This window comes from Podarcis tiliguerta (assembly GCF_965153285.1).
Source record: "Podarcis tiliguerta genome assembly, chromosome: 9".
In the NCBI taxonomy this organism is placed as follows: Eukaryota; Metazoa; Chordata; class Lepidosauria; order Squamata; family Lacertidae; genus Podarcis; species Podarcis tiliguerta.
In genome coordinates, this window is record NC_139542.1 from 58,852,313 (window position 1) to 58,876,721 (window position 24,409).

At 44.6% G+C, this 24,409-nt stretch overlaps 1 protein-coding gene across 5 annotated transcripts; it reads right to left on the reverse strand.

The window, feature by feature from the left end:
- Positions 1 to 443: 443 nt before the first annotated feature.
- Positions 444 to 22,662, reverse strand: CHRNA9 (cholinergic receptor nicotinic alpha 9 subunit). 5 transcript variants are annotated; one of them, XM_083458375.1, is made up of 9 exons: positions 22,640 to 22,662; positions 16,827 to 16,874; positions 14,784 to 14,989; positions 13,359 to 13,735; positions 11,748 to 11,893; positions 8,603 to 8,757; positions 6,138 to 6,670; positions 1,745 to 4,128; positions 444 to 860 (listed from the first exon to the last, which is right to left on the reverse strand). In XM_083458375.1, the coding sequence occupies exons 4-8, from the start codon at positions 13,414 to 13,416 to the stop codon at positions 3,557 to 3,559; spliced, it is 1,464 nt and encodes a 487-aa protein (XP_083314501.1). In that variant the 5' UTR covers positions 13,417 to 13,735; positions 14,784 to 14,989; positions 16,827 to 16,874; positions 22,640 to 22,662; the 3' UTR covers positions 444 to 860; positions 1,745 to 3,556. The 5 variants fall into 5 exon arrangements, with proteins under 5 accessions (XP_083314501.1, XP_083314502.1, XP_083314503.1 ...); XM_083458376.1 differs by lacking the exon at positions 22,640 to 22,662 and having other exon boundaries at positions 16,827 to 17,793; XM_083458377.1 differs by lacking the exons at positions 16,827 to 16,874; positions 22,640 to 22,662 and adding an exon at positions 15,138 to 15,210.
- Positions 22,663 to 24,409: the final 1,747 nt, after the last annotated feature.

Here is a 24,409-nt window from a genome sequence, read left to right on the forward strand (position 1 = left end):
AAGCCTAACTCTGACCCCAAACCCAATCCCAGCCGTAAGCCTAAGACTCTCTCAAGTCAAATATTTAAAAATGTAGTATAAAGGTAAAGGTAAAGGTACCCCTGCCCGTTTGGGCCAGTCTTGCCAGACTCTAGGGTTGTGCGCTCATCTCACTCTAGAGGCCGGGAGCCAGCGCTGTCCTGAGACACTTCTGGGTCACGTGGCCAGCGTGACAAGCTGCATCTGGCGAGCCAGCGCAGCACACGGAACGCCGTTTACCTTCCCGCTGGTAAGCGGTCCCTATTTATCTACTGGCACCCGGAGGTGCTTTCGAACTGCTAGGTTGGCAGGCGCTGGGACCGAACAACGGGAGCGCACCCCGCGCCAACCATGCGATCGGCAAGTTCTAGGCGCTGAGGTTTTACCCACAGCGCCACCCGCCTCCCAAAATGTAGTATAAACACTGACAACTGGGAAACACTTGCCTGCAAGAGCTCCAACTGGAGAAAAGCCTTTACCAAAGGTGTCATGGACTTTGAAGATGCTTGAACTGAGGACAAAAGGGAGAAACGTGCTAAGAGGAAGGCATGCTTGGCAAGCCCTCACCGTGATCAACTCCTGCCCAGAAACTATGTCCCCACTGTGGAAGGATGTGTGGATCCAGAATTGGCCCCCACAGTCACGTATGGACTCACTCTTAAAACCGTGTTCATGGAAGACAATCTTACTCAGCTACGAGGAATCGCCAAAGAAGAAGCACCCTGACTCATTTTGTTATAAAAATCAGTATCCTACTGATGCCTCCTGCGGTATTGGGAAAACTGATAGGCTTGCTTTGTACCCACGTGGCCAGTTATAAATGCCTCTTGGTTGTGGTATACCTGTTTCAAACTGGATTCTATTCAAACGTGATTCCTTAGAGCCATCCTTAGGATTCCCCCCTCGGTAGCGGGTGCGGTTATGAGGTTAGAGGTCGGCTGGCAAGCTCTACGGTACGTGGCCTTGAAGACGAAGCTCTGGCTATGGCTCAAGCTTTGTTTTAAACCAGTGGGTATTGCCCCCTTGATATTGAGGGACGATTTCCAATCATCGTGGGAAAGGGAGGTCATTAATGAGGTTCAATCCTGCGGATTGTCCCACCTTTACTTTGAGTCTATGACGTATAATCAAGCTAGAGCTGTGATCTCCCGGAGACTGAGTGACATTGCCAGGCAAGAGGACATAGCCCAGGTAAAACCAGGGATGTTCCTAGGGGACCAGATTTACCGGACCATACCAGCCCCCTACCTTGCAGAAATCTACTATGTGGAATACCGCAGACTTTTTACAGCGGCTAGATTAAATGTCCTTGACTCTGCGATATTGTGGGGAAGATACAGGGGAGTACCATACGCCCAGAGAACCTGTCATTGTGCCATGGGTGTGGTTGAGTCCACCGAACACATTCTCTTGACTTGTCCTTCTTATGCAGAGCTTAGACAAAATTTTATAGACCCACTTCTATGTCAATTTAGCTTCCTACCCGGAGAAAACCAGGTATTACACTTGCTGAATAATGTCACTAGAGCTATACCTTCCTTGGTGGCCAAATTTCTTTTTTTAGCTTTTAAGCGTCGTAAGACTATAATTGACTGTATTGATATGGGGCTATCTGTTTAGCCCATTTTAGTGTTGGCTAAGTTTTAAAAATCTTTTTCGATGTTTTAACTGTGTACTGACATGTTCCTTTTTCTGACTGACGGTCGAATAAAAGGTTGATGATGACCTGTTTCAAGGTTCATACCTCTTTGTGAAAGAGGAAAGTGGGTATTTTTCAACCCCTTGTAATCGATAAGTTTGCACTTAATGTGGCCCTTCGCCGCATGCTCCTTTAACATCCGAACTGTCCTTTGGGGCTTGCATTATACATGAGAGTCCTGGTACAGTTACATCTTTAATTATTCTGCACAAAAGGCCAAGCCTACCGTTACAAATTCTATGTTTCATTTATACGATTGTCCAAGATCGCCTTCCTCCGAAGAGATCTTGGGTGGGGTGGAAGGGACAAACGACAATGACAAAGGCATAGCTTTGCAAGCTCGGTTGGATTCCACGGCATCTTGAATGACAGCTTTGCCAGCGTGCTCCCCATTAGCTACAACAATTATGAAAATGAGTTTTATCGCATGACCTCTGGACTGCGATCTCTTTTCAGTGCCACCCTGAATTTGTCTGTCTAGAATATCAGGGTTTCCAAACCTACAACACAGGTACCTCACTTGGCTGAATGGAAATACTTAACGGCATCAGTTTATGACCTAGGCTGCATCGGCAAATTTGCAGCATGCTGCAGTAATAAAACCTGAATTCATTGAATGGGCTCCATGTAATAGGCAAACACACATTTCCAGGTTTTTGTCCTGCAAAATAGCACAAGAGGAATTAAAAGCCACACAAAACAAGTTGGACACACACAAAACAAGATTTTAGGAATATGGCACTTCTACAGTCACATTACATAATTCACTTTAAATACTCGTGGGTTGCACCCTCACACATGTTGGGTTGCACATGAGTTGCCACTCTCCATGATCTGGAGAGAGGCATAAGGAGAAAAATGAAAAAAGGATAGAGAGAGGGGAGTGGAGAAAGGACAGCAGAGAAAAAAGGAAAAGAATGAAAGAAAGAGCTAGACAAATTTAAGCAGGACCAAAAAAAATTCAAAGGAGTTGATGTTGCAAGCTGTTAGTTTAAAAGGTAACCTTAAATCTATAAATTTTCAAAAGGTTGCTGGTTTAAAAGGCATTGCTTTTTATTATGTTTATTTTTTACATTAACTATACAAACAAGTAACAAGGGGCAAGATACAAGATTAATCTAAGCATCTTTCATAGCTATCATAATTGGACGATGAGATGTCAAGCTGATGAATGTGGATATGTACAATAATAGAATCATAGAACCCACTCAATCCAAGAATTCATGATGGTATTTATCAGACCTGCTCTCTCCAATGAGCTCGAGCTTAACGTACAGTCATCTAATTTTATCCTGACCACCACCGCGAGAGAGAATGAGATAGGGACTTGCACGAAACCAAGAGAGAATGAGGGATAGAAACTTGCACGAAACCATCTAACAAACTCAGTGAAGGAGAGAGAGAGAGAGAGAGAGAGAGAGAAATAGCCAGACAGACAGACAGACAGACAGGTACATATAGAGATCAGCCTCCTTGATCCAGGTCTAAGACTCTGTCCTTGACCAAACTGTTTTTTGTTGGAGATAATTGGACTTCTATAGTTATTTTCTTCCTTTCAGGAAATGTCCACCACAGTAGGGAAAACTATAAACATATGCACTTTTGTTCTGTACTCATTTACTTGGAAGGAAGTACCGTGCAGTTTATTTCCAAGACAGGTGTGGTTCAGATCGCAGACCTTCATCCTGAAAGCACATGTTTTGCCCCCACGTGGAATTGGAGAAGACTCGATAAGAATGAAGTTCTAGGGTTGGGGGAGACACGTCATCCACTTTCATCACGGGCGAAGCTCTTTTAATATAACATGGGGGCATTTGAGGAATATGGTTGCATTTCTCCTTAAAGTGCTTTGCCAATGACCAAAACGCTCATGAAAAAGACCATGATGAAAAAGATCCACATGAAGAATCTGTCCATCACTTTGGCTACCTTCTTCCACTCCACTCCTTTGGCGTGGTTGGCTTTGTGGCGTCTCACGCAGCTAGCGATATACTCAATATTCTTTATCAGGATTCTGTAGCAGGAACAGCAACTAACAATATCCCTGGCATTTTCACCCGGGACTCCACTGCCGTCACAAACATCAGCTGGCGGCTTCTTTTTGAGGTCACAGCTGCTGTGTTGGATCTTGGCAAGTGGCCTCCTCGTCCCTTCGTATCTGTCTTGGTCTTTTCGACAAGCGCTATTCGTCTTTTCCACCTTTGGGTCCCGCTCTTTGACACGCTGCAAACTTGTGCAGTTTTCGCCAACGTCATAAACGAAGAAGATCTTTGACATGTAGTCCAAGATGACCACCCTCGCCCACTGGGGGACAGGCTTGGCTCCTGATCCACAGTAATGGATATTCATTATAATGATGGTCAGTGCTGTGGATGCTGTGATCATTGTCATAGTAGCAATGTAATATTTACCTATGAGGTGAGGGGAAAAGACGGCTCAAATGCTTGAATTCACAACAACAAGCAATCACGGGAGGAGTTTAACACTGCGCTGTTCTAAATGTTTATTGCTTATTTTATTACGTTTCTGTCCCTTTCCTCCAAGTGGTATAGGGTCACAAAATCACAGAACTGTAGGACTGGAAGGGAACACAAGGGTCATCTAGTCCAACCCCCTGCAATACAGGAATCTTTATGCAATGTGGGGCTTGAATCCATGACGCTGAGCTATCCCAGGACATGGTTCCTTCTGTGGTAAAAAAAGGGTAAAAGGTAAAGGACCCCTGGACAGTTAAGTCCAGTCAAAGGCGACTCTGGAGTTGCAGCGCTCATCTTGCTTTTCAGGCTGAGGGAGCCGACGTTTGTCCACAGAAAGCTTTCCGGGTCATGTGGCCAGCAGGACTAAACCGCTTCTGGCATGACGGAACACCACGCCAAATGCCATTTACCTTCCTGCCACAGAGGTACCTATTTATCTACTTGCACTGGTGTGCTTTCAAACTGCTAGGTTGGCAGGAGCTGGGACAGAGCAACGGGAGCTCACCCCGTCGCAGGGATTCGAACCGCCAACCTTCTGATCGGCAAGCCCAGGAGCAGGCATAGGCAAACTCTGGCCCTCCAGATGTTTGGGACTACAATTCCCACCATCCCTAGCTAACAGGACCAGTGGTCAGGGATGATGGGAATTGTAGTCCCAAACATCTGGAGGGCCGGAGTTTGCCTATGCCTGCCCAAGAGGCTCAGTGGTTTAGACCACAGCATCACCCGCCACCCACTTTACCTTTCCTTCTGTGAAAGCATCTCTGCTGGCCCAACAAAACAAACTCCCCTCTCCTCCACATGAGTACTGTTCTAAGGGATCTCCTGACCCCATCCCCAAAGGCACGTGGAGAGGGGAATGCCCCATTGTGCTAGCAGAAGTCCTTGTGTGGGCTTTCACTAGGAGGACCAGGTAGCTGAATCTGGCCCCATATCAGAATGGTCCGTAGCAGAATCCAATGTTACGATCGTGTTCATGACAACCAGAGCTGGCAATGAATTTGGTGGACATCATTACAAGACGTGGGTGGCGCTGTGGGTTAAACCACTGAGCCTAGGACTTGCCGATCAGAAGGTCGGTGGTTCGAATCCCCGCGACAGGGTGAGCTCCCGTTGCTCGGTCCCTGCTCCTACCCACCTAGCAGTGCGAGTTGATAAAAGGTACCGCTCCAGCAGGAAGGTAAACGGCGTTTCCGTGCGGTGCTCTGGTTCAGGAGCTGGGACCGAGCAACGGGAGCGCACCCCGTCGTGGGGATTCGAACCGCCAACCTTCTGATCGGCAAGTCCTAGGCTCTGTGGTTTAACCCACAGCGCCACCCGTGTCCCACAATTTTTGCAATGCATTGTACCAAATGTTAGGATTATGTCACATTTGAGGAACTTAAATAAATGCATAGCACAGACTAAATCTTGCTTAAAGTAGAACCATCAGAATCAATGGGACTTAAGCTAAGTTGTGCCACATTGTATCCAATAAGGGGAAATGAATTGGATATGTAAGTTTATTTATTGTATGAAAGGTTCATGACATCTTAGCCCAAAAACTACGTTTAGCTTTGAGTTACAGCAAAGGAAGTGAGTTCGGTGTCATCACATACAGTGGTACTTTGGTTCTCGAACGGCTTAGTTGTCGAACAAATCTGCTCCCAAATGTCGCAAACCCGGAAGTAAGTGTTCCAGTTTGTGAACATTTTTTGGAAGCTGAATATCCGCCGCGGCTTCCGCTTGAGCGCAGGAAACTCCTGCAGCCAATCAGAAGGCACGCCTTGGTTTTTGAACGGGTTCATGAGCCGAACAGACTCCTGGAATGGATTAAGTTCAAGAACCAAGGTACCACTTTATTCTGGAGAGGCTGGCTTGCTCCATAGCAGGCAACAACATCATCAAATAATGGACCCCTCACAGCTCAATTACATAAAAAGTATAAACGCTCAGATACCTACCGATCAAGGGCACATTTTCAGAAGGCGGCATGCTCTCCGCAACCATTAGCTGAAACACGGTCAGGGCAAGCAGAACAGTGACCCCCAGAGACACTTTTTCTCCAGAGTCTGCTGGGAGGTAGAATCCCAGTGGAGCCAGAAAAGATATCAACAGACAAGGAAGCAGCAGGTTAAATATATAGAAAGATGATTTCCTTTTCAAAATAAGGGTGAACGTAACATCTGGATAAGGCTCAGAGCAGCAGCCATAGGTTATCACATTCCTAACAGCCGGCATGCCGTGAATCTCCCACTCCACGTCTTCTATAAAGTCTGAGAGGTCGCCGCTGTCTAAAGAATTGAAAATATCTACCTGATTACCATTGTAGGTCCAAGAACCAAAGGTGAGGTTGCACTCCTGGCTATCGAAGGGGAAGTAAGATACATCCACCACACAGGAGCTTTTTGTTATAGCCGGTGAATCCCAAGTAATCTTGCCATCATGCCTCAAGACAATGTTAGTGTTCACGGGCTCAGAAAAGTCATCATCAGCCCTAAAACAACAACAACACCATAAACACATATAAAACAATAAGTAAAAAAGTAAAGGTAAAGGTACCCCTGCCCGTATGGGCCAGTCTTGACAGACTCTAGGGTTGTGCGCTCATCTCACTCTAGAGGCCGGGAGCCAGCGCTGTCCGCAGACACTTCCGGGTCACATGGCTGGCGTGACAAGCTGCATCTGGCGAGCCAGCGCAGCACACGGAACGCCGTTTACCTTCCTGCTAGAAAGCGGTCCCTATTTATCTACTTGCACTTAAGGGTGCTTTCGAACTGCTAGGTTGGCAGGCGCTGGGACCAAACAACGGGAGCGCACCCCGCCGCGGGGATTCGAACCGCCCACCATGCGATCAGCAAGTCCTAGGCGCTGAAGTTTTACCCACAGCGCCACCCGCGTCCCTTATACATACAATAAGTATATACAGCGTCCCTTATATATACAATAAGTATATACAGATAAATCACCTTGTTGCAGGGATTCGAACTGCCGACCTTCAGATCAGCAAGCCCAAGAGGCTCAGTGCTTTAGACCACAGCACCACCCTCCCATAACAGCACAAGACAGGCTCAAAGGGAATGGAAGCCACCAGCTCCCGGTTCACATCTCAGCTCACCTATAATTTTACTAAAGCAGGCTTCACACATCTTGCGCAAAGTGCTTTTGAGCCTCTGTCCCACTGTGAGCTGTATGTGTGAAAGGCAGAACCACAGTTTTAAATGTGCTTAATAGCAGATTTTTTTACATCAATTGAAGATGTATGAAGCTGAACAAGCAATCACATTTCACTTTTACGCGAGAGGGTTTTAAGCCGAGGTTGGATGTCATGGATGCATTAGTTGAGATTCCTGCATTGCAGGGGGTTGGACTAGATGATCGTTGGTGTCCCTTCCAACTCTACCATTCTATGATTCTTATTATGCTTCATAAATACTAAGGATAACATCAGCAACATACTGCCCACATAAAAGACAATATATACTTTAAAGGTGTTTAGAGTTTGAATACCTTCTGAATGACTTTACTCTTGTCAATATCGGAATGAAATAGCCAGTGTGTGAATTGTCATTGAGCTACCTCAACAAACAAATTCAAAACATGACATGCCTGGCTGTCTGCCAGACCACGAGAGAGCTTTTCCTTAGCACTTTTGAAACTGTGGCATTCAAACACCTTACGGTATAGGACGTGCAATTTTCACATCCTTTTTCTTATGTAGATGAAAGAGAAAATATTCTATGTGTCAACAACCTATCCGTTGACTAGAGATGTCTGATGGAAGTAACACAAGTATTGTGAAATAACCTAGATTTCCTATCAAAGGAAATAAAAGCTTGGGGCAAGTGAAGATTTCATGAGTTGATCATTCAACCAGTTGAAAGGTGACCGTACGTGGCTTGCTGGGCCTAAGCTCACAAGATCATTTGAAACCAGAACTACCATAATTTTTGCTCTATAAGACTCACTTTTTCCCTCCTAAAAAGTAAGGGGAAATGTGTGTGCATCTTATGGAGCGAATGCAGGCTGCGCAGCTATCCCAGAAGCCAGAACAGCAAGAGGGATTGCTGCTTTCACTGCGCAGTGATCCCTCTTGCTGTTCTGGCTTCTGATATTCAGAATTAATTTTTTTCTTGTTTTCCTCTGCCAAAAACTAGTTGCATCTTCTGGTCTGGTGCATCTTATAGAGCGAAAAATACGGTACTTTTTGCCGGCCAATCTGTGTTTCCAAATGCCTGGCAGCCACCTGTTCCCGACTGCAAAAGGGATGCAATTTACACAAGGTACACATCTATCATTTTCCCCAGGCAACTTCTCTCTGCAAGCTGGCCCCAGATCCTTCACTTCCCCCACCAATGAATAGATAAATAAGCATAGCGCTAGATTCTTGCTTGCACATTTGTAAGAAACCTTCCCAGGCCAGACTTACTTGTTATAAAGGACAATGTCCGGTCTCCATACCAGATTGCTGGGGATTCGAATAGAATCCAGCCCATCATATTCATCCTTGTCCCACTTCAAATAGGCATCGTACCACGTCTGTCGAATCCATAGGTAGGCGGTCAAAATTTGGTTTCTCTCATCCTGGAATATGACAGGAGGCCTAAACTTAGGAACATAGGAAGCAGTCTTATACAGAATCAGACCGTATATTGTCCACCCCAAGGGTGGGCAACCTGTGGCCCTCCAGGTATTTCTGGACTACAACTTCCATCATCCTTGACAATTGGCTATGCTGGATGAGGATGATGGGAGCTAAGAACCCAAAAACATGTAAGGAGCCATAGGTTGCACTCCCTTGAAAAACAGTATCTCCTGTCTGGAGATGTATGGGATTAGCAATAGATATCACTCATAACATAGATATGGAAGCATGGGAATGATTGTGGAATATGGATATAAAATTTAGTGACGTGTGGAAGTGAGAGCTGGACCATAAAGAAGGCTGATCACCGAAGAATTGATACTTTTGAATTATGGTGCTGGAGGAGACTCTTGAGAGTCCCATGGACTGCAAGAAGATCAAACCTCTCCATTCTTAAAGAAATCAGCCCTGAGTGCTCACTGGAAGGACAGATCGTGAAGCTGAAGCTCCAGTACTATGGGCACCTCATGAGAAGAGAAGACTCACTGGAAAAGACCCTGATGTTGGGAAAGATGGAGGGCACAAGGAGAAGAGGACGACAGAAGATGAGATGGGTGGACAGTGTTCTCGAAGCTATGAATATGAGTCTGACCAAACTGCGGGAGGCAGTGGAAGACAGGAGTGCCTGGCGTGCTCTGGTCCATGGGGTCACGAAGAGTCGGACACGACTAAACGACTAAACAACAACAACAAGTGGTTTAAGAGAAAATTATATGAAAATGATATATCAATGGTGTATCTAACTCCAAGCAACTGGCAAAAATGTATAAATTTAAATCAAACCAACGCTGGAAATGTAAAGAGAAAGAAGGTTCTTTTTATCATATGTGGTAGTCTTGTAGTAAGGTTAAAGTTTATTGGGAAATGATATATAATGAATTGAAAAGGATGTTCAAAATAACTTTTATAAAAACCACAACCCAGAAACTTTTCTTTGGGGAATTATAGGGACAGAACTACCTAAATTGTATAGAAATTGATTTATGTATGCTACTACAGCAGCAAGAATGTTACTTGCCCCAAAGCGGAAAGTCCCAGAAAAAAGAAGAACGGATACAAAAACTTATGGAATATGCAGAAATGGCGAAACTTACTGGAAGAAAAAGAAATTAAGATAACAAAAATAAATTGTAAACAGATAAGAACATTGGTGGGATTAATGTAATAAGCTGCAGTTTTATAAGAGTATATATTTACAGCAGATAAGTAAATGAGCAAGTTAAATGAACTTGGAAATGCAGAAGATACAAATAATAATAATTTAAGGAACCGCAGAAAGAGGGGGAAGGAAGGCAAAATTTGGAAATGTTAAATTGATTGTAAAACTAAAGAAATGTGTAAAATTGAAAAATATAAATAAAAAACTAATAAAAAAGGAGATGTCCAGGATTAAACCTGGGACATTTTGCATGTGCTTTGACAATCAGCTAAAGCTTCTCGCACGAACATGTCTGCAAGTCAACACATCCAGAAGGTTATTTTGGAACATGTTGTAGATCTAAAAGTGAATGTACTGCTCTGTGGCAACACACAGAGCTGATTCACAGAAAAGTTGACATAGTTAGAACCTCGGTGACATAATTATAGATTGTGCTTTCTTTGTCACGTCATGATGGCAGTTTTCCATCATGCATCAACACAGTGGGTGGCTGCAGCAGTCCTAGTTTCCTGGAATTATTAAAATATGCATCTGCAAAGACCTTTGTGGTCTGCTTACATTTTTTGGTGTTCATAAAAACTTATCCCACAGAGGAGCCAGAGCTCAGCAGTATCTTCAGTCATATATATTGCTCAAGTCAGATTTTGCTTTTTGTTTTGGACTACAACTGGGGTGAGGATGATAGGAGTTGTGGTTCAAAACATCTGATAGGGACCAGGTTGGCAAAGTTTGGGCTAGGTTTACTGAGCTCCCCTGACACACTGATTTCAACAGGATGTAGGCATGACTGACTGAGACAAAAGGGAAGGAGTTCCACAATCTGCCCCACCGATATAATTAGAATACCCATATTCTTCTCAGATTGCACCCCAGGGAAGGAATATGGGGCAAACGGGGCAGAGAGAATCCTCTTTAGATTGTGATCAATCTATACCGTATTTTTCGCTCTATAAGACGCACCAGACCACAAGACGCACCTAGTTTTTGGAGGAGGAAAACAAGAAAAAAAAATATTCTGAATCTCAGAAGCCAGAACAGCAAGAGGGATCGCTGCGCAGTGAAAGCAGCAATCCCTCTTGATGTTCTGGCTTCTGGGATAGCTGTGCAGCCTGCATTCACTCCATAAGACGCACACACATTTCCCCTTACTTTTTAGGCGGGGAAAAAGTGACATAACAAACACTCTGTGAGGTGAGTGGGGTTGAGAGACTTCAAAGAAGTGTGACTGGCCCAAGGTCACCCAGCAGCTGCATGTGGAGGAGCAGGGACGCGAACCCGGTTCCCCAGATTACGAGACCACTGCTCTTAACCACCACACCACACTGGCTCTCTCATTTTCCACATGGGAAAATGAAAACCGGAGTGCATTACTAACTTTAATACAGGAATTTTTTTATTCTGTTTCTTAGCCACCCTTTGTCATAAGGTCTTAGGGCAAGGGTTATAACAATATTATGTATTTTCAATTATAATTAAAAAAACAGAGCATTGCAGTTATAACCATAAACTAGGCAGCTCAAGGATGACAGGCGGGTTACAGATCCTAACAAAGCCCAATGTAAGTTTCAGCCTGTAATTCCCTTTCAGTGAGTCAGAGAAAGAACCATGGGATTTTAGCAAAGAAAAAGAGAAACAAGCCATATCAAAGTCTTCCTTCAAGTACGTAGAAGCAGCAAGAGAAAAACAAAAGGCCTTAAGCCTCTGCAATTCAAAATTGACAGACAAGATCAGGGGCTTTCCATCTGTAGAATATAAGCCTCTTTTACTTACCATATCCTTTATTTGGGAGAGAGTGATCTGAAGAGTGACATTCAGTACGCTGTCTGTATCTTCCACTGGTCTGAGAGCATTTGAATAGTCTTCAAAGAGCTCATTAAAGAGCATTTGCGCATATTTCCCTTGTGCTGCCTTAGCAACTGTATAAAACAGATATATTCAATTTTACATCATCCACTGTAAACTTATTTGGCTTCTGACTTCCAGAGCCACACGAGCCGATTTTGATATTTGCAGTAGTATATTATACATTTTAAAAGGCAAGCCTGGTTGATTGATGGGGATAGTTTGATAAGCACTTGGTGGCATGTCTACAATAGAAACGTAAAACAGCTGCAAGTCAAGGGACCCTGGAAACTGTAGTTCAATAACGGGGCTGGGATTGCTAAAAAAGAATTCTTCGCACCTCCCAAAAATACAGTTCCCAGAGTTCTTTAAAAGGAAACCATGGAGGTTAAACTTCAGGTGCTAAAACTCTGTCCTAACCCCGTTTCTTTCCATGAGACTACACTGCCATGTAGTGGCATCTTCCTAGTTTCCTAGAATTATTAAAATATGCATTTGCATCTCTGCATACTGAAATTGTTGAGAGTCTGTAGCAGGGTTGCCATATTGCAACCCTAACCCCATTTCTCTCTCTATATATATTTATATACAGTGCTTTTTTCTGGAGGGATGCAGGGGTATGCATACCCCTAAACATTTTGTGAATCTAAGTTTGGCCTCATTGAGGGGCAGTAATTCAATACAAGTAGTAAAATGAGAGTACCCCTAAACATTTTTTTTAGGAAAAAAGCGCTGTCTGTATGTGTGTGTGTGTGTAATTTTCTGTTTTGCAATTTAGATGATTTATTTAGACAACCTTAAAATATCAGTGACTTCCCTTCTTCTCATTCCTTGATTCATTCTGCATAGCATAAATCCCTGCATATTTTATATAAACTAAACCATTCAGTATTCCACTGTTACATCCATCAAAACCTATTTACACTGTTGAATTTATCTTACTGCTGCCAATGTTTTCAAGTGTACACAATTTCCTCCCATTATATTCAATAAACATTTCCCAATCTTCTTTAAACGAATGTTCTTCTTGTTCTCTTATTCTACAAGTTAGATCTGCAAGCTGCGTATATTCCATCAGTTTAAGTTGCCATTCTTCTTTGGTTGGGATGTCTCCTGTTTTCCATTTTTGGGGCTAACAAAACACGGGCCACCGTAGTGGCATACATAAATAACCTTTTCTGACACCTGTGAATTTCGGTCTGAATTGTCCCCAACAAAAAGGACTCTGGTTGTTGTTTCTTTGGAAAGATGCTTTTAAACATTTTTTCCAATTCGTTATAAATTATTTCCCAATACTTTTTTACCCTTTTAGAGGTCCACCACATGTGAAAGAACGTTCCCTCCACCTCATTGCTAACCCTGTTTCTTTCCATGAGACTACGCTGCCATGTAGTGACACCCTCCTAGTTTCCTAGAATTATTAAAATTATGCATCTGCATCTCTGCATACTGAAATTGTTGAGAGTCTGTAGCAGGCTTGCCATATTTCAACCCTAACACCCTCCTTCATGCCTCCCTGCTATGGAAAAAGTCTCTTACCATGAAGCATTCCCACTGCAAAAACCAAGGAGAGGCTAAAGGCAAAGCTGAGCTTCATTGTGGAGAAGCTTTGCTCCTCTGGCTGTAGACAAAAATATATATCCCAAGTCGTTCTCTAGGTGAAAACATTCATGCCCAGTGCAACCTCACACCGAAAGCATAAAAGCAATAGACTCTGCCATATTTCTTCCCGCAGCTATAGTCAGAGTGGCATCGTCCTCTAGAGCTCCAACAATCATCAGTCATCCTCTTTTTTCTCATGGCCCTTACAGATCTGGTAACCTGAGAATGACGTGCTGGGTGACGAGGTGAAGGGATATCACCACGAAACTATTCCGCCAGAACTCCTCTAAGTCCTTGCTGATCACATTTCTTCTCTGCAAATAAAACCACAAAAGTAAGAATCAGCTCCAGCTCTGCTCCCACCTATTTTCTGTCTATCGCCTGACTCCACGCATACAGCTGCCTGAGAGATTCTGCCCCTTCCAAAGGCCGATGAGCATTGGGGCTCCGTTGTTATATTTTCATATTTGCAAGCCAATATATAATTTCTACAATATTTTTCCTAGGGAGTATCCCCCACTCCATGACCTGTGTCACTGATTTAGCGACCATACGGACAAGGGCAACATATTGGTGCATATTTGGCAAAGTTGTTGCGCTTATATTTTCAAAATAAGGATAAACTTTTGTCTAAAATGTATAATTTTCTACTAGAATGGGAAACAAAAGGCGAGCTCGTTAAAGCTCCAGTGACACACTCGGCAATAGATCTAAAACACAATATAAATCTCAACCTCTTGGAGAAACTCTGGAAAAGTGACCTGAAATTTACTGCATGTTATTCATGGAAAGAGAATTATTCGAAAATGATTCATAAATGGTACTTAACTCCGAGTAGGTTGGCTAAGATTTATAAAAGAGAATCAGATATGTGCTGGAAGTGTAAAGAAGCTGAGGGAACGTTTTTTCATATGTGGTGGACATGTAAAAAGGTAAAAGTGTATTGGGAAATGATTTATAATGAATTGGGGGGGGGGCAGGAATGTTTAAAACTACTTTCCCCCCAAAAAAGAATCCTTTTTGTTGGGGATAACCCAGACTGAAATTCCTAGGTGTCAGAGAATGTTATTTATGTATGCATAATTCATAAATGATCTATAGGATGTAAGTGCTGTACATTCATATTTTGCTAGCCAAACGCATCTGTTTTTAAATCAGGCCACTACACATATTATAAGGCCACAAATACGTATTTGACACCATGTGTATTCACAAAATGTTTAGGGGTATGCGTACCCCCAGAAAAAAAGCACTGTACCTATGTGTGTTTACCTTGTGCAATTATCAACATTTATCCTATATTTGAGACCTTAGAATTCCTATAACAATAGAAAACAGGGACAAACAGTTAAAAGTGATGACCTGTCTTGCATTTGGGACCTAGTTTGTGGTGCAAACCATCCTTTGGCGAATATTCATCTTGGAAGCGCAGAATCTAGCAGCAGAGCATGCAGCATTTGGGTTTTTTCATCTTGAGGCAGCAGGGAGGTATAAAGCGGTTCTGTGGATCGTCGGAACCGATCGTGTACTACCTCGCAAGGTCGTTGTTGCGAGGCAGTGCCAAGCTCCTCGCAGGAAGGAAGGGATACCAATGTGAAACGTTAAAGAAAGACCAGCAAGAAGTTGTTATCTGGAATTCTTGTCGTGCGACAGAGGTGCTTACCAGGTGAGTTACTGATGCTTATATGTTGGCAGGAGGAGGAGGGAGCAGCTGACCCGTCAGGAGGTCAACTACTACTGTCCACTACTGCTGGATTGCGATGTGCTTTTAGGTGTACGTTTAAGTAAGGAGGTCATAAAGATCTCCAGGCTGTGTTCGAAAATGAATAAATAAATTTTAATGTCCGGGAAAATCCGGACGTATGGTTTCCCCACTCGCCACTCTCAGAAACAGCAAGGGAAGCGGCCGAGGAAAGGGTTAAAACAAAGCGCCGCCTCCATCCAACCAACCGGCTCTCCAGCACCCGGCACGTCACCACCACCACCAAGCGCAGGCGCGGAAGGGCAGGCTCTGTGACATCACGCGCCGCACTCTCCCACGGAGGAGACAGGTGGGGTGGGTGCGCCGCCGCGAGACTTCCCGCCAGAAAGCCGCGGAGCTTCTCGAGCTTTTGCTGCGCATGCGCCCACGCTGCCGTCTCCTCTCGAGTTCGCTCGGCGGGGAGAACCCACCGCACTGCGCGTGCGCAAAATCTTCCTGCGCATGCGGGAAAAGGGGAAGCGGAGAACTACGTGCGCGTGCTGTTCGAGGGACCGCGAAGGATATTGGACTTCGTTTTATTGACTTGTGCTGCCTCAAATGGGAAGGCTGAGTCGCTGTGCCTCCACAGAAAATGTACGTACAGTACTGAGGTGCAGGAAAGCTGAGCTGTGAAACTCTTTGCCACAAGGAAAACACTGGCGAAGAATGTAGCCCTTTGATGAGGATGATTATAATTATAATTTATACCCCCTCCGACTCTGGCTGGGTTGCTCCAGCAACTCTGAGCTGCTTACAACACACATTAACATAAAAAACATAATAATAAAACAATATATACACACACACATGTATACACAGAATGGTAAAATATATATGTGTGTGTGGATATATATATATGTGTGTGTGTATAATTTATATATTAGATTAAAATAATAAAGCATCAGACATTAATATTAGTAATTAGATCCTATGTTAAAAGTCACAATACCTGTAAAATAAACAATGATCAAGATCAAATAAAGCACTATTCTAGGGCTGCCATACATCCTGATTTTCCAGGATATGTCCTGGAATTCACCTCAGAAAATGCAAACTTTACATGTACTTAATATTAAATGTAAAAGGCCTGGGTGGATCAATTCCCTCTGTCTTCCATGTACAGTGGTACCTCTGGTTATGAACTTAATTTGTTCCGGAGGTCCGTTCTTAACCCGAAACCGTTCTTAACCTGAGGCGCGTTTTCGCTAATGGGGTCTCCCGCTGCTGTCATGCCACCGGCGCACAACTTCCGCTCGCATCCCAGGGCAAAGTTTACTACCAGGAGACCTACTTCCAGGTTAGCGGAGCTCATTGCCCAAATCGTTCGTAATGAGGACGGTACGTAACCTGAGGTTCCACATATTTTGGGCAGGGCAGAAGTTGTTTTCTGTCACCATGCAAATAGCATGCGGACTGAGCCAGCAGAGCTCTTATGCTCAGAAACCGGGTAGCCCAAATGCCTTCTATTCTAATAAAATACAATGATGATGCATTTATTGTTGGAAAACCATGGAAGTCTCCAAAAGGTGAGAAATAAAACTTGGCACACGGTTACTATGATACACTGCAAACTCAAAGCACTGGTTTTTTCATATAGACCTCAAACGTAGTTCAGTCTAGTGCAAAAGCAGCAGGTTGGTGAATGTGATGGTTCATGCACTAACGGAAATAGTCTAACCACAGAGATGTTTTTCTTTCTATGCCGGAAACACCTGCTTATAAAAGAAAAGAAAAAAACACAGTTCAGTCAAACTCTGTAGAAAAGAAACAGAATAATCCTCCTCCTGCAAATTTCTTTAAAATTAGATTGAATCTGCATGGTTGATTTCAACCAGAATCCCCTAACTGAAATGTTTCACACATGGGGGAAACAGAAGCCGTCTTATTCATAGGCAAGCATGTTTGTTGTTTCACATGTAGCACAGTCCTTTAAAACTTGACTTATTCCTAAATAAGACTGGAATGGGTAGACACTACAAAAACTGGCACTAATAGGAGCAATAAACACCCATACACAATAAACAGCCATATGGAAGCATCCATCATTAGAAAGTGCTGCTGCTGCTGCTGCTGCTGTTAGTCACCAGTCTGTTACCCATCTGACTGGGTTACCCCAGCCACTCTGGGTAGCTCCCAACCAAATATTAAAAACAACAAAGCATCAACCATTAAGAATTTCCCTGTACTGCTTTCAGATGTCTTCTAAAAGTCATAAAGTTCTTTATCTGTTTGACATCTGATGGGAGGGCGTTCCACAAGGCGGGTGCCACTACCGTGAAGGCCCTCTGCCTGGTTCCCTATAACTTCACTTCTCGCAGGGAGGGAACCACCAGAAGGCCCTCGGAGCTGGACCTCAGTGAATGATGAAGGTGGAGATGCTGCTTCAGGTATACTGGGCTGAGGGCATTTAGAGCTTTAAAGATCAGCACCAACACTTCAAATTGTGCTCGGAAACATATTGGGAGCCAGTCTAGATCCTTTGGGACCAGTGTTATGGTCCCAGCAACTGCTCCCAGTCACCAGTCTAGCTGCCAGATTCTGGATTAGTTGTCGTTTCTGAGACACCTTCAAAGGTAGCTCCACATAGAGCGCATTACAGTAGTCCAAGCAGGAGATAACCAGAGCATGTACCACTCTGGTGAGAAAATACGCAGGCAGGTAGGGTCTCAGCTGGCGTACCAGGTGGAGCTGGTAGATTGCTGCCCTGGATGCAGGAGTAACCCATAAAAGCTGTGAGTCCATAATGACTCCCTGGTCTCCCTGTGCACCTGGTCCCTTAGGGGCACGGTTACCCCATTCATGATCAGGGATCCCTCATACCTGCCCGCCCCCTTTCCCCCAGAAACGGTACCTCTGTTCTGTTTGGATTCAACCTCAATCCATGCTCCACCATCCATCCTCCAACTGCATCCAGACACTCACACAGGATGTTCAACATTATCACTGGTTCTGATTTAAACAAGAGGTAAAGCTGGGTATCATCTGCATACTGATGAACACCCAGCCCAAACCCCCTGATGATCTCTCCCAACGGCTGCATGTAGATGTTGAAAAGCATGGAGGGGAGGACGGAACCCTGAGGCACCCCACAAGTGAGAGCTCAGGAGTCTGAACCCCCAACATCACCTTCTGGACACGGCCCAGGAGGAAGGACCGGAACCACAGTATAACAGTGCCCCTAGCTCCCCTAGACAGTCCCAAGAAAAGAAGAATGGATACAAAAACTTTCGGAATACACAGAAATAGTGAAACATAGCAGAGAAATAAATCAAGATAACAAACTTTTTTAAAAGAATCATAGAATCATAGAGTTGGAAGAGACCACAAGGGTCATCGAGTCCAACCCCCTGCCAAGCAGGAAACACCATCAGAGCACAATGGAAATGGTTTGTTGAATATTTACAAACAAACTGTAAACAGATAAGAACATTGGTGGGATTATTGTAATAACCTGCAGTTTTATAAGAGTATACATTTAAAGTAGATGAATAAAGGATTAAGTTAAGTTAATTTGGAATATACAGAAAATCTAAAAAATAATTTTAAGGAACCACAGAAAGAGCGGGAAGGAAGTCGAGTTTTGAAATGTTAAAAGCATTGTAAAATTATTGAAATGTATAAAATTGAAAATCTTAAATAAATATTAAAAAGAAAAGAAGGATACCATGGTTGATGGTATCAAAAGCCGCTGATTTCCACCTCTGTCCCTAGCCTGCCAAAGATCATTGACCAGCACGACCAAGGTGGTTTCAGTCCCATGATGATGCCTGAATCCCAACTGAAAAGGACCCAAATGGTCCACATTCTCCAGATGTGCCTGGAATTGTTCAGTGACCACCCTGCTCATTCACCTTGCCTGGGAATGGGAGATTTGACACCCACTGGTGCCTTCCAGCCCACTGTTTGAGAAACACTCCTATAAGCAATTTTAGGGGGTTCACTTTTATGGAAGTCACATTGCTTATTGGTTTATGTCAAGTATCCTACCCCCTCCCCATCAGACATAAATTCTCATCTTTAGGTGGTAGAATATAGTTTATCTCCAATTATAATCTCAAGGATGGCTACATTTGGCATTCTTTGATGCAAACCAATATTATAGGTCCATTGGGATAAATCCAGCAGCCACAGCAGGATTTTGTTAGGGTCAACCAAAATGTCAAAATGAGATGAGCAATCTTTCAGATTACTCAGAGCTTTATCAAAACTCGGGAAGTGTGGGGGAGAGAGCAAGGTAGGCTTGATGGAAAGCCCCTAAGTCAGTTTTAAGAGAGAAAGAGAAAGCAGAAGGAATTGTGTTGACTTAGAATAGCCTCTGCTAGGTGCTAAACTTAAAGTTTTGGGTTGTCACATGCATGCTTGCATGCAAATAGTCTGTGCCTTTAATAGCTACATAGCGGGCAGAACCCAATAGATAGAGATTTTCCTATGCCAACACTCAAACCATGATAAACGTCACCTATTCTTCTTTTAAAAAATGAATTGAGTATTCAACATAAACTGCGTAATAGGCAGATTATTATTATTTTTTAAAAAGCTTCACCTAGGAATTTCTGCCCGTGTTCTGCTTATGCTGAATGAGCAATTCTTTATGTAATAAGTGACAATCCTGTTTAGCTTTGCTATCATTTTTCTAGCAGAGCTCTTTTGAGAGTGGATAAAAACCCTAATTCACTAGTTTGTAGAAATGCAGCAATTGCATTGTCTTAACTTGTTGAATTTCTGTTATGCATTTGATAAAAACCTGGGGACTGGGGAGCAGTCCTCAGAAATTGCTAGACCTAGACCTAGAGGGCACAATCGTCATTCTGTTGTTTTGCACTTAAAACTAGATAAGAATGATAAGAATGAGATAATCTCCTGCTTCTTTGATTTTATTACAGTACCTGCTGTTGCTGTTAAAAGGTACCCCTGCCCGTACGGGCCAGTCTTGCCAGACTCTAGGGTTGTGCGCTCATCTCACTCTATAGGCCGGGAGCCAGCGCTGTCCGCAGACACTTCCGGGTCACGTGGCCAGCGTGACAAGCTGCATCTGGCGAGCCAGCGCAGCACACGGAACGCCGTTGACCTTCCCGCTATTAAGCGGTCCCTATTTATCTACTTGCACCCAGAGGTGCTTTCGAACTGCTAGGTTGGCAGGCGCTGGGACCGAGCGACGGGAGCGCACCCCGCCGCGGGGATTCGAACCGCCGACCTTTCGATCAGCAAGTCCTAGGCGCTGAGGCTTTAACCCATAGCGCCACCCGCGTCCCACGTTGCTGTTAATAGGATTATAGTTAAAAGGCTGCCCTTTAGCTATCTATTATACCTGCTCTGCTGTTGCCCTGATAAAAAGATGTTTGAGATAAAGCCAAAACCTCCAGATGTTGCAATTTTTCGATAAGAGTGAGTTGCACCAACTGCCTGATCATTTTGATTGGCCATTTCTGAAACTTTCCCAGCTCTAGAATAGCCTTTTGAGATTTGGGCAAAACTTTATCCAGCAAAAACGGCCCATTTTATTTTGAAGAAAGGAAGTATGTTCTCTACCTCAACTCCCCAACCCCTTTGTTTCGGGGGATCTTCCTAAAAGAAGCTCAACAACTTTCAGGGTGTCCTGGTTTTTGCAGTACCATCCCTGCACAATTTAAACCGTTTCTGAAAAGACTCATCTTTTCTCAGCTACTTTTATGGAGTGATTCTGGATGGAGTTTCATTTGGGTACAAAACCTATAGTGTGTTTTTTAACAACAAGAACCAAGTTGTATTATGTTTTCTTTGTTACACTAGGCCAAATGTGGTTTATGGACTGGCTAATTTAAGTATTTTCAAAGTAGCAAAATTGGTGTCTTGAAATTACAGCCGCTGTGGTCTAGACAACTTTAAGTTAAGGGAATCATAGGTGTGAGCCCTGCTTGTTTTGAAAAACTTTCATTAGCTGGCTAGTTGGCTGCAGGGGCAAAGCCATCTTAAATAGGGCTGCCATATGTCTGGACATTACCGGGATTTCAAAGGCGGAATTGAAGTCCAGAGGGAATTTCTGAAAGGCGGTGCTTTGTCCTGGATCTGAGGCAAGCACGGGTTACTTTTTGAAATATTGCTTGCCCATTCTGCCTAGTGATTGGCTGAAGCAAGGACTCTCCGTACCTTTCGGCTGCACCCCTTACCTGCACTTACTGCTACCTGAGACTGCCGGCAAAGATTCAGCCCCAGCTAATGTTTCCAGTGGGCAGGGATGACAGCTGCTGTAGTCCATCGGCTGCTGGAAGTTCACTGGTTCCTCGTCATCCAGGAGAGAGTGCTTCAGTGTCCTCAAGACACAGCACACGGCAGTGGCAAATACATTTCTCACAGAGCCATACTAATGAATATTGCCTTTCCTGTTTTCCAGGTTAGAAGCGGCTACTCAAGTCAGTGGCACTTCACGAGAAAAAGCATTATTTAAAAGAATCCCTGCCCAAAAGGATTTGCAAAAGAGAGGACGCTTCGAATGTTGAGTTGGAAATGATCTCAAGAGTCTCTTCTAAACCTCTGCAATGCAGGAATCTCAACTATAAAAAAAGGTAAAGGACCTCTGGACGGTTCAGTCCAGTCAAAGGCAACCACGAGGTTGCGGCACTCATCTCGCTTCTTCTTCCTCTTCTTTTTTAAAGAAATTATTATTTATATGCCGCCCATCTGGCTGGGTTGCCCCAACCACTCTGGGCGGCTCCCAACAAAATATTAAAAACACGAGAAAGCATCAAACATTAAAAACTTGCCTAAACAGGGCTCCCTTCAGATGTCTTCTAAAAGTCAGATAGTTGTTTATTTCCTCGACAACTGATGGGAGGGCGTTCCACAGGGCGGCTGCCACTACCGAGAAGGCCCTCTGCCTGGTTCCCTGTAACCTCACCTCGTAGTGAGGGAACCACCAGAAGGACCTTGGACCTGGACTTCTGTGGGTGGGGGTAGAGCTGAACAATGGGGGTGGAGATGCTCCTTCAGATATACTGGGCCGTTCACGGGGCAGTGCTGGATTAAAGCCTGTGGAGGCCCCTTGGCGGTCAAAATCTGGGTGGGGGGCAGGCCTTGTGTGCATCCTGGAATAACATTGAACTAAGAAAGCTTGATTGTCATTTTCTTTCAAGATCAAATCAATATTATTTTGATCCACTGTTGTGGAACCCCTAAAAAGTGTGGGGCCCATAGGCCAGCGCCTCCTCTGCCTATTTGGTAATCCAGCCCGGCCCCTTTGGCTGCAGGAGAGAGAAGAAACAGAAGTTGAGGGACGCCTCCTGATGTGCTGCAGCTGTTCCCCACAATGAAATGGAAGGCTCAACATTTGTCAGGCACTTTCGGATGCTCAGCAGCCCTGTGTGGTTACAACAACCCTGTAAAGTAGGCAGGTGCTATGTGCTCCCCAAATTGCAGCTGAATCCCTCGCAGATTGGCACCCAACCTCTGCTTAAAAGCCTCCAAGGAAGGAGAGTCCACCGCCATCCCAGAGAGTCTTAACCATCAGAAAGTTCTTCCTAATGTTTAGTCCGAATCTCTTCTCCTGCCCTCCCCTCTGGAGTAGCAGAAAGTAAGCTTTCTCCCTTCCAATCAGATATTGGAAGAAGGCTCTCCTCTCAGTCTCCTCTTCTCCAGGCTAAAAATACCTAGCTGCCTCAACCATTCCTCATGAGGCTTGGTTTCCAACTGCCTCAACCATTCCTCATGAGGCTTGGTTTCCAACTGCCTCAACCATTCCTCATGAGGCTTGGTTTCCAACTGCCTCAACCGTTCCTCATGAGGCTTGGTTCCAACTGCCTCAACCGTTCCTCATGAGGCTTGGTTCCAACTGCCTCAACCGTTCCTCATGAGGCTTGGTTCCAACTGCCTCAACCGTTCCTCATGAGGCTTGGTTCCAACTGCCTCAACTGTTCCTCATGAGGCTTGGTTCCAGCTGCCTCAACCGTTCCTCATGAGGCTTGGTTTCCAGACCCTTCATCATCCTGATCGCCCTCCTCTGCTCACCTTCCAGCTGCTCAATATCCTTCTTCAACTAGCCTGCACTGACTGGCAGCAGCTCTCCAGGGTTTTGGATGGGGGGGACATTCCCAGCCCACCCCAGATATACCGCCCAGGACAGAAGAGCTACATGCAAAGCAGATGGTCCAATCCTGCGCTATGGAGACCCCTAGCCTGCCTTGAAGGATGTGGGGATGATCTCCTTGGAGCTGGACCTCAGTGTCTGGGCTGAACGATGGGGGTGGAGAAACTCCTTCAGGTATACAGGGCCAGGGCTGTTTAGGGCTTTAAAGGTCAGCACCAACACTTTGAATCGTGCTTGGAAACGTACTGGGAGCCAATTTAGATCTTTCAGGACCAGTCTTATATGGTCTCGGCAACTGTTCCCAGTCACCAGTCTAGCTGCTGCATTCTGAATTAGTTGTAGTTTGCACCTCTACATTCACTGCTCAGTGAGACCATGAATCAAGAGGCTTTGAGCCACTCCACCCTGGAAGGTCTTTGGTAGTGGATTTTACTGGACTGGCCACTGTCAGGCTTCAGGGAAGCCTATCTCTTCCACTGTGGCAGCAAAGAAGCAGGTTTTTAAAAAGAGTTCTGTTCAAGTAGTTTATTCAATATTCACAGCGAGAAACAAAGGAATGTGGTCTCTCTTAGATAATGGCATTGTTCCAAGTAAAGTCCCACCCCCTCCGCCTCTCCCATTCTACATCACTCCTGCGCCGGCTGATCTGTGCTTTCTGCCTCTGAGCTTTCTGTTCTCCTACCCTCAATGCACGCCACGTCATGGGAGAGGGGGGTCAGGAATACTTTCCAAAGACACTGAGTCTGTTAGCTGTCTCTCCCCTGGTGCTTCTTCTTCTTGCTGCTCTCCCAGTATTTCCCAGCTTCTCCCCTCTGCAGCCTCTGAACTGTGACCTTCTGCAAACCACTGTTCTAAATCTATACTGTCCTCCTCTTCTCGGGAAGGTGCAGGAAGAGGGGGAGGGTGGTTCCCACCATTCCTTCTCAGTCCAGTCCTTGACATCCACACAGTATTCAGCTTCATTAACGCTGCAATACTTTCCCAATGCTGCTGCGTCATTGCTTTTTGGAGGAGCACGTTTGCCCAATAGAGCAGCAAAATGACTAGGAAAAGAACCCCGGACATTTGTGGTGTGAGAACTTAAAAGCGGATTTCAGCCAGAAGCTACGGACCTGGAACAAAGCAGACCACTTTTTGCCTTGCCATTTCGTCATCCTAAATGATCCTCCTTAAGGGACGAAAAGACAC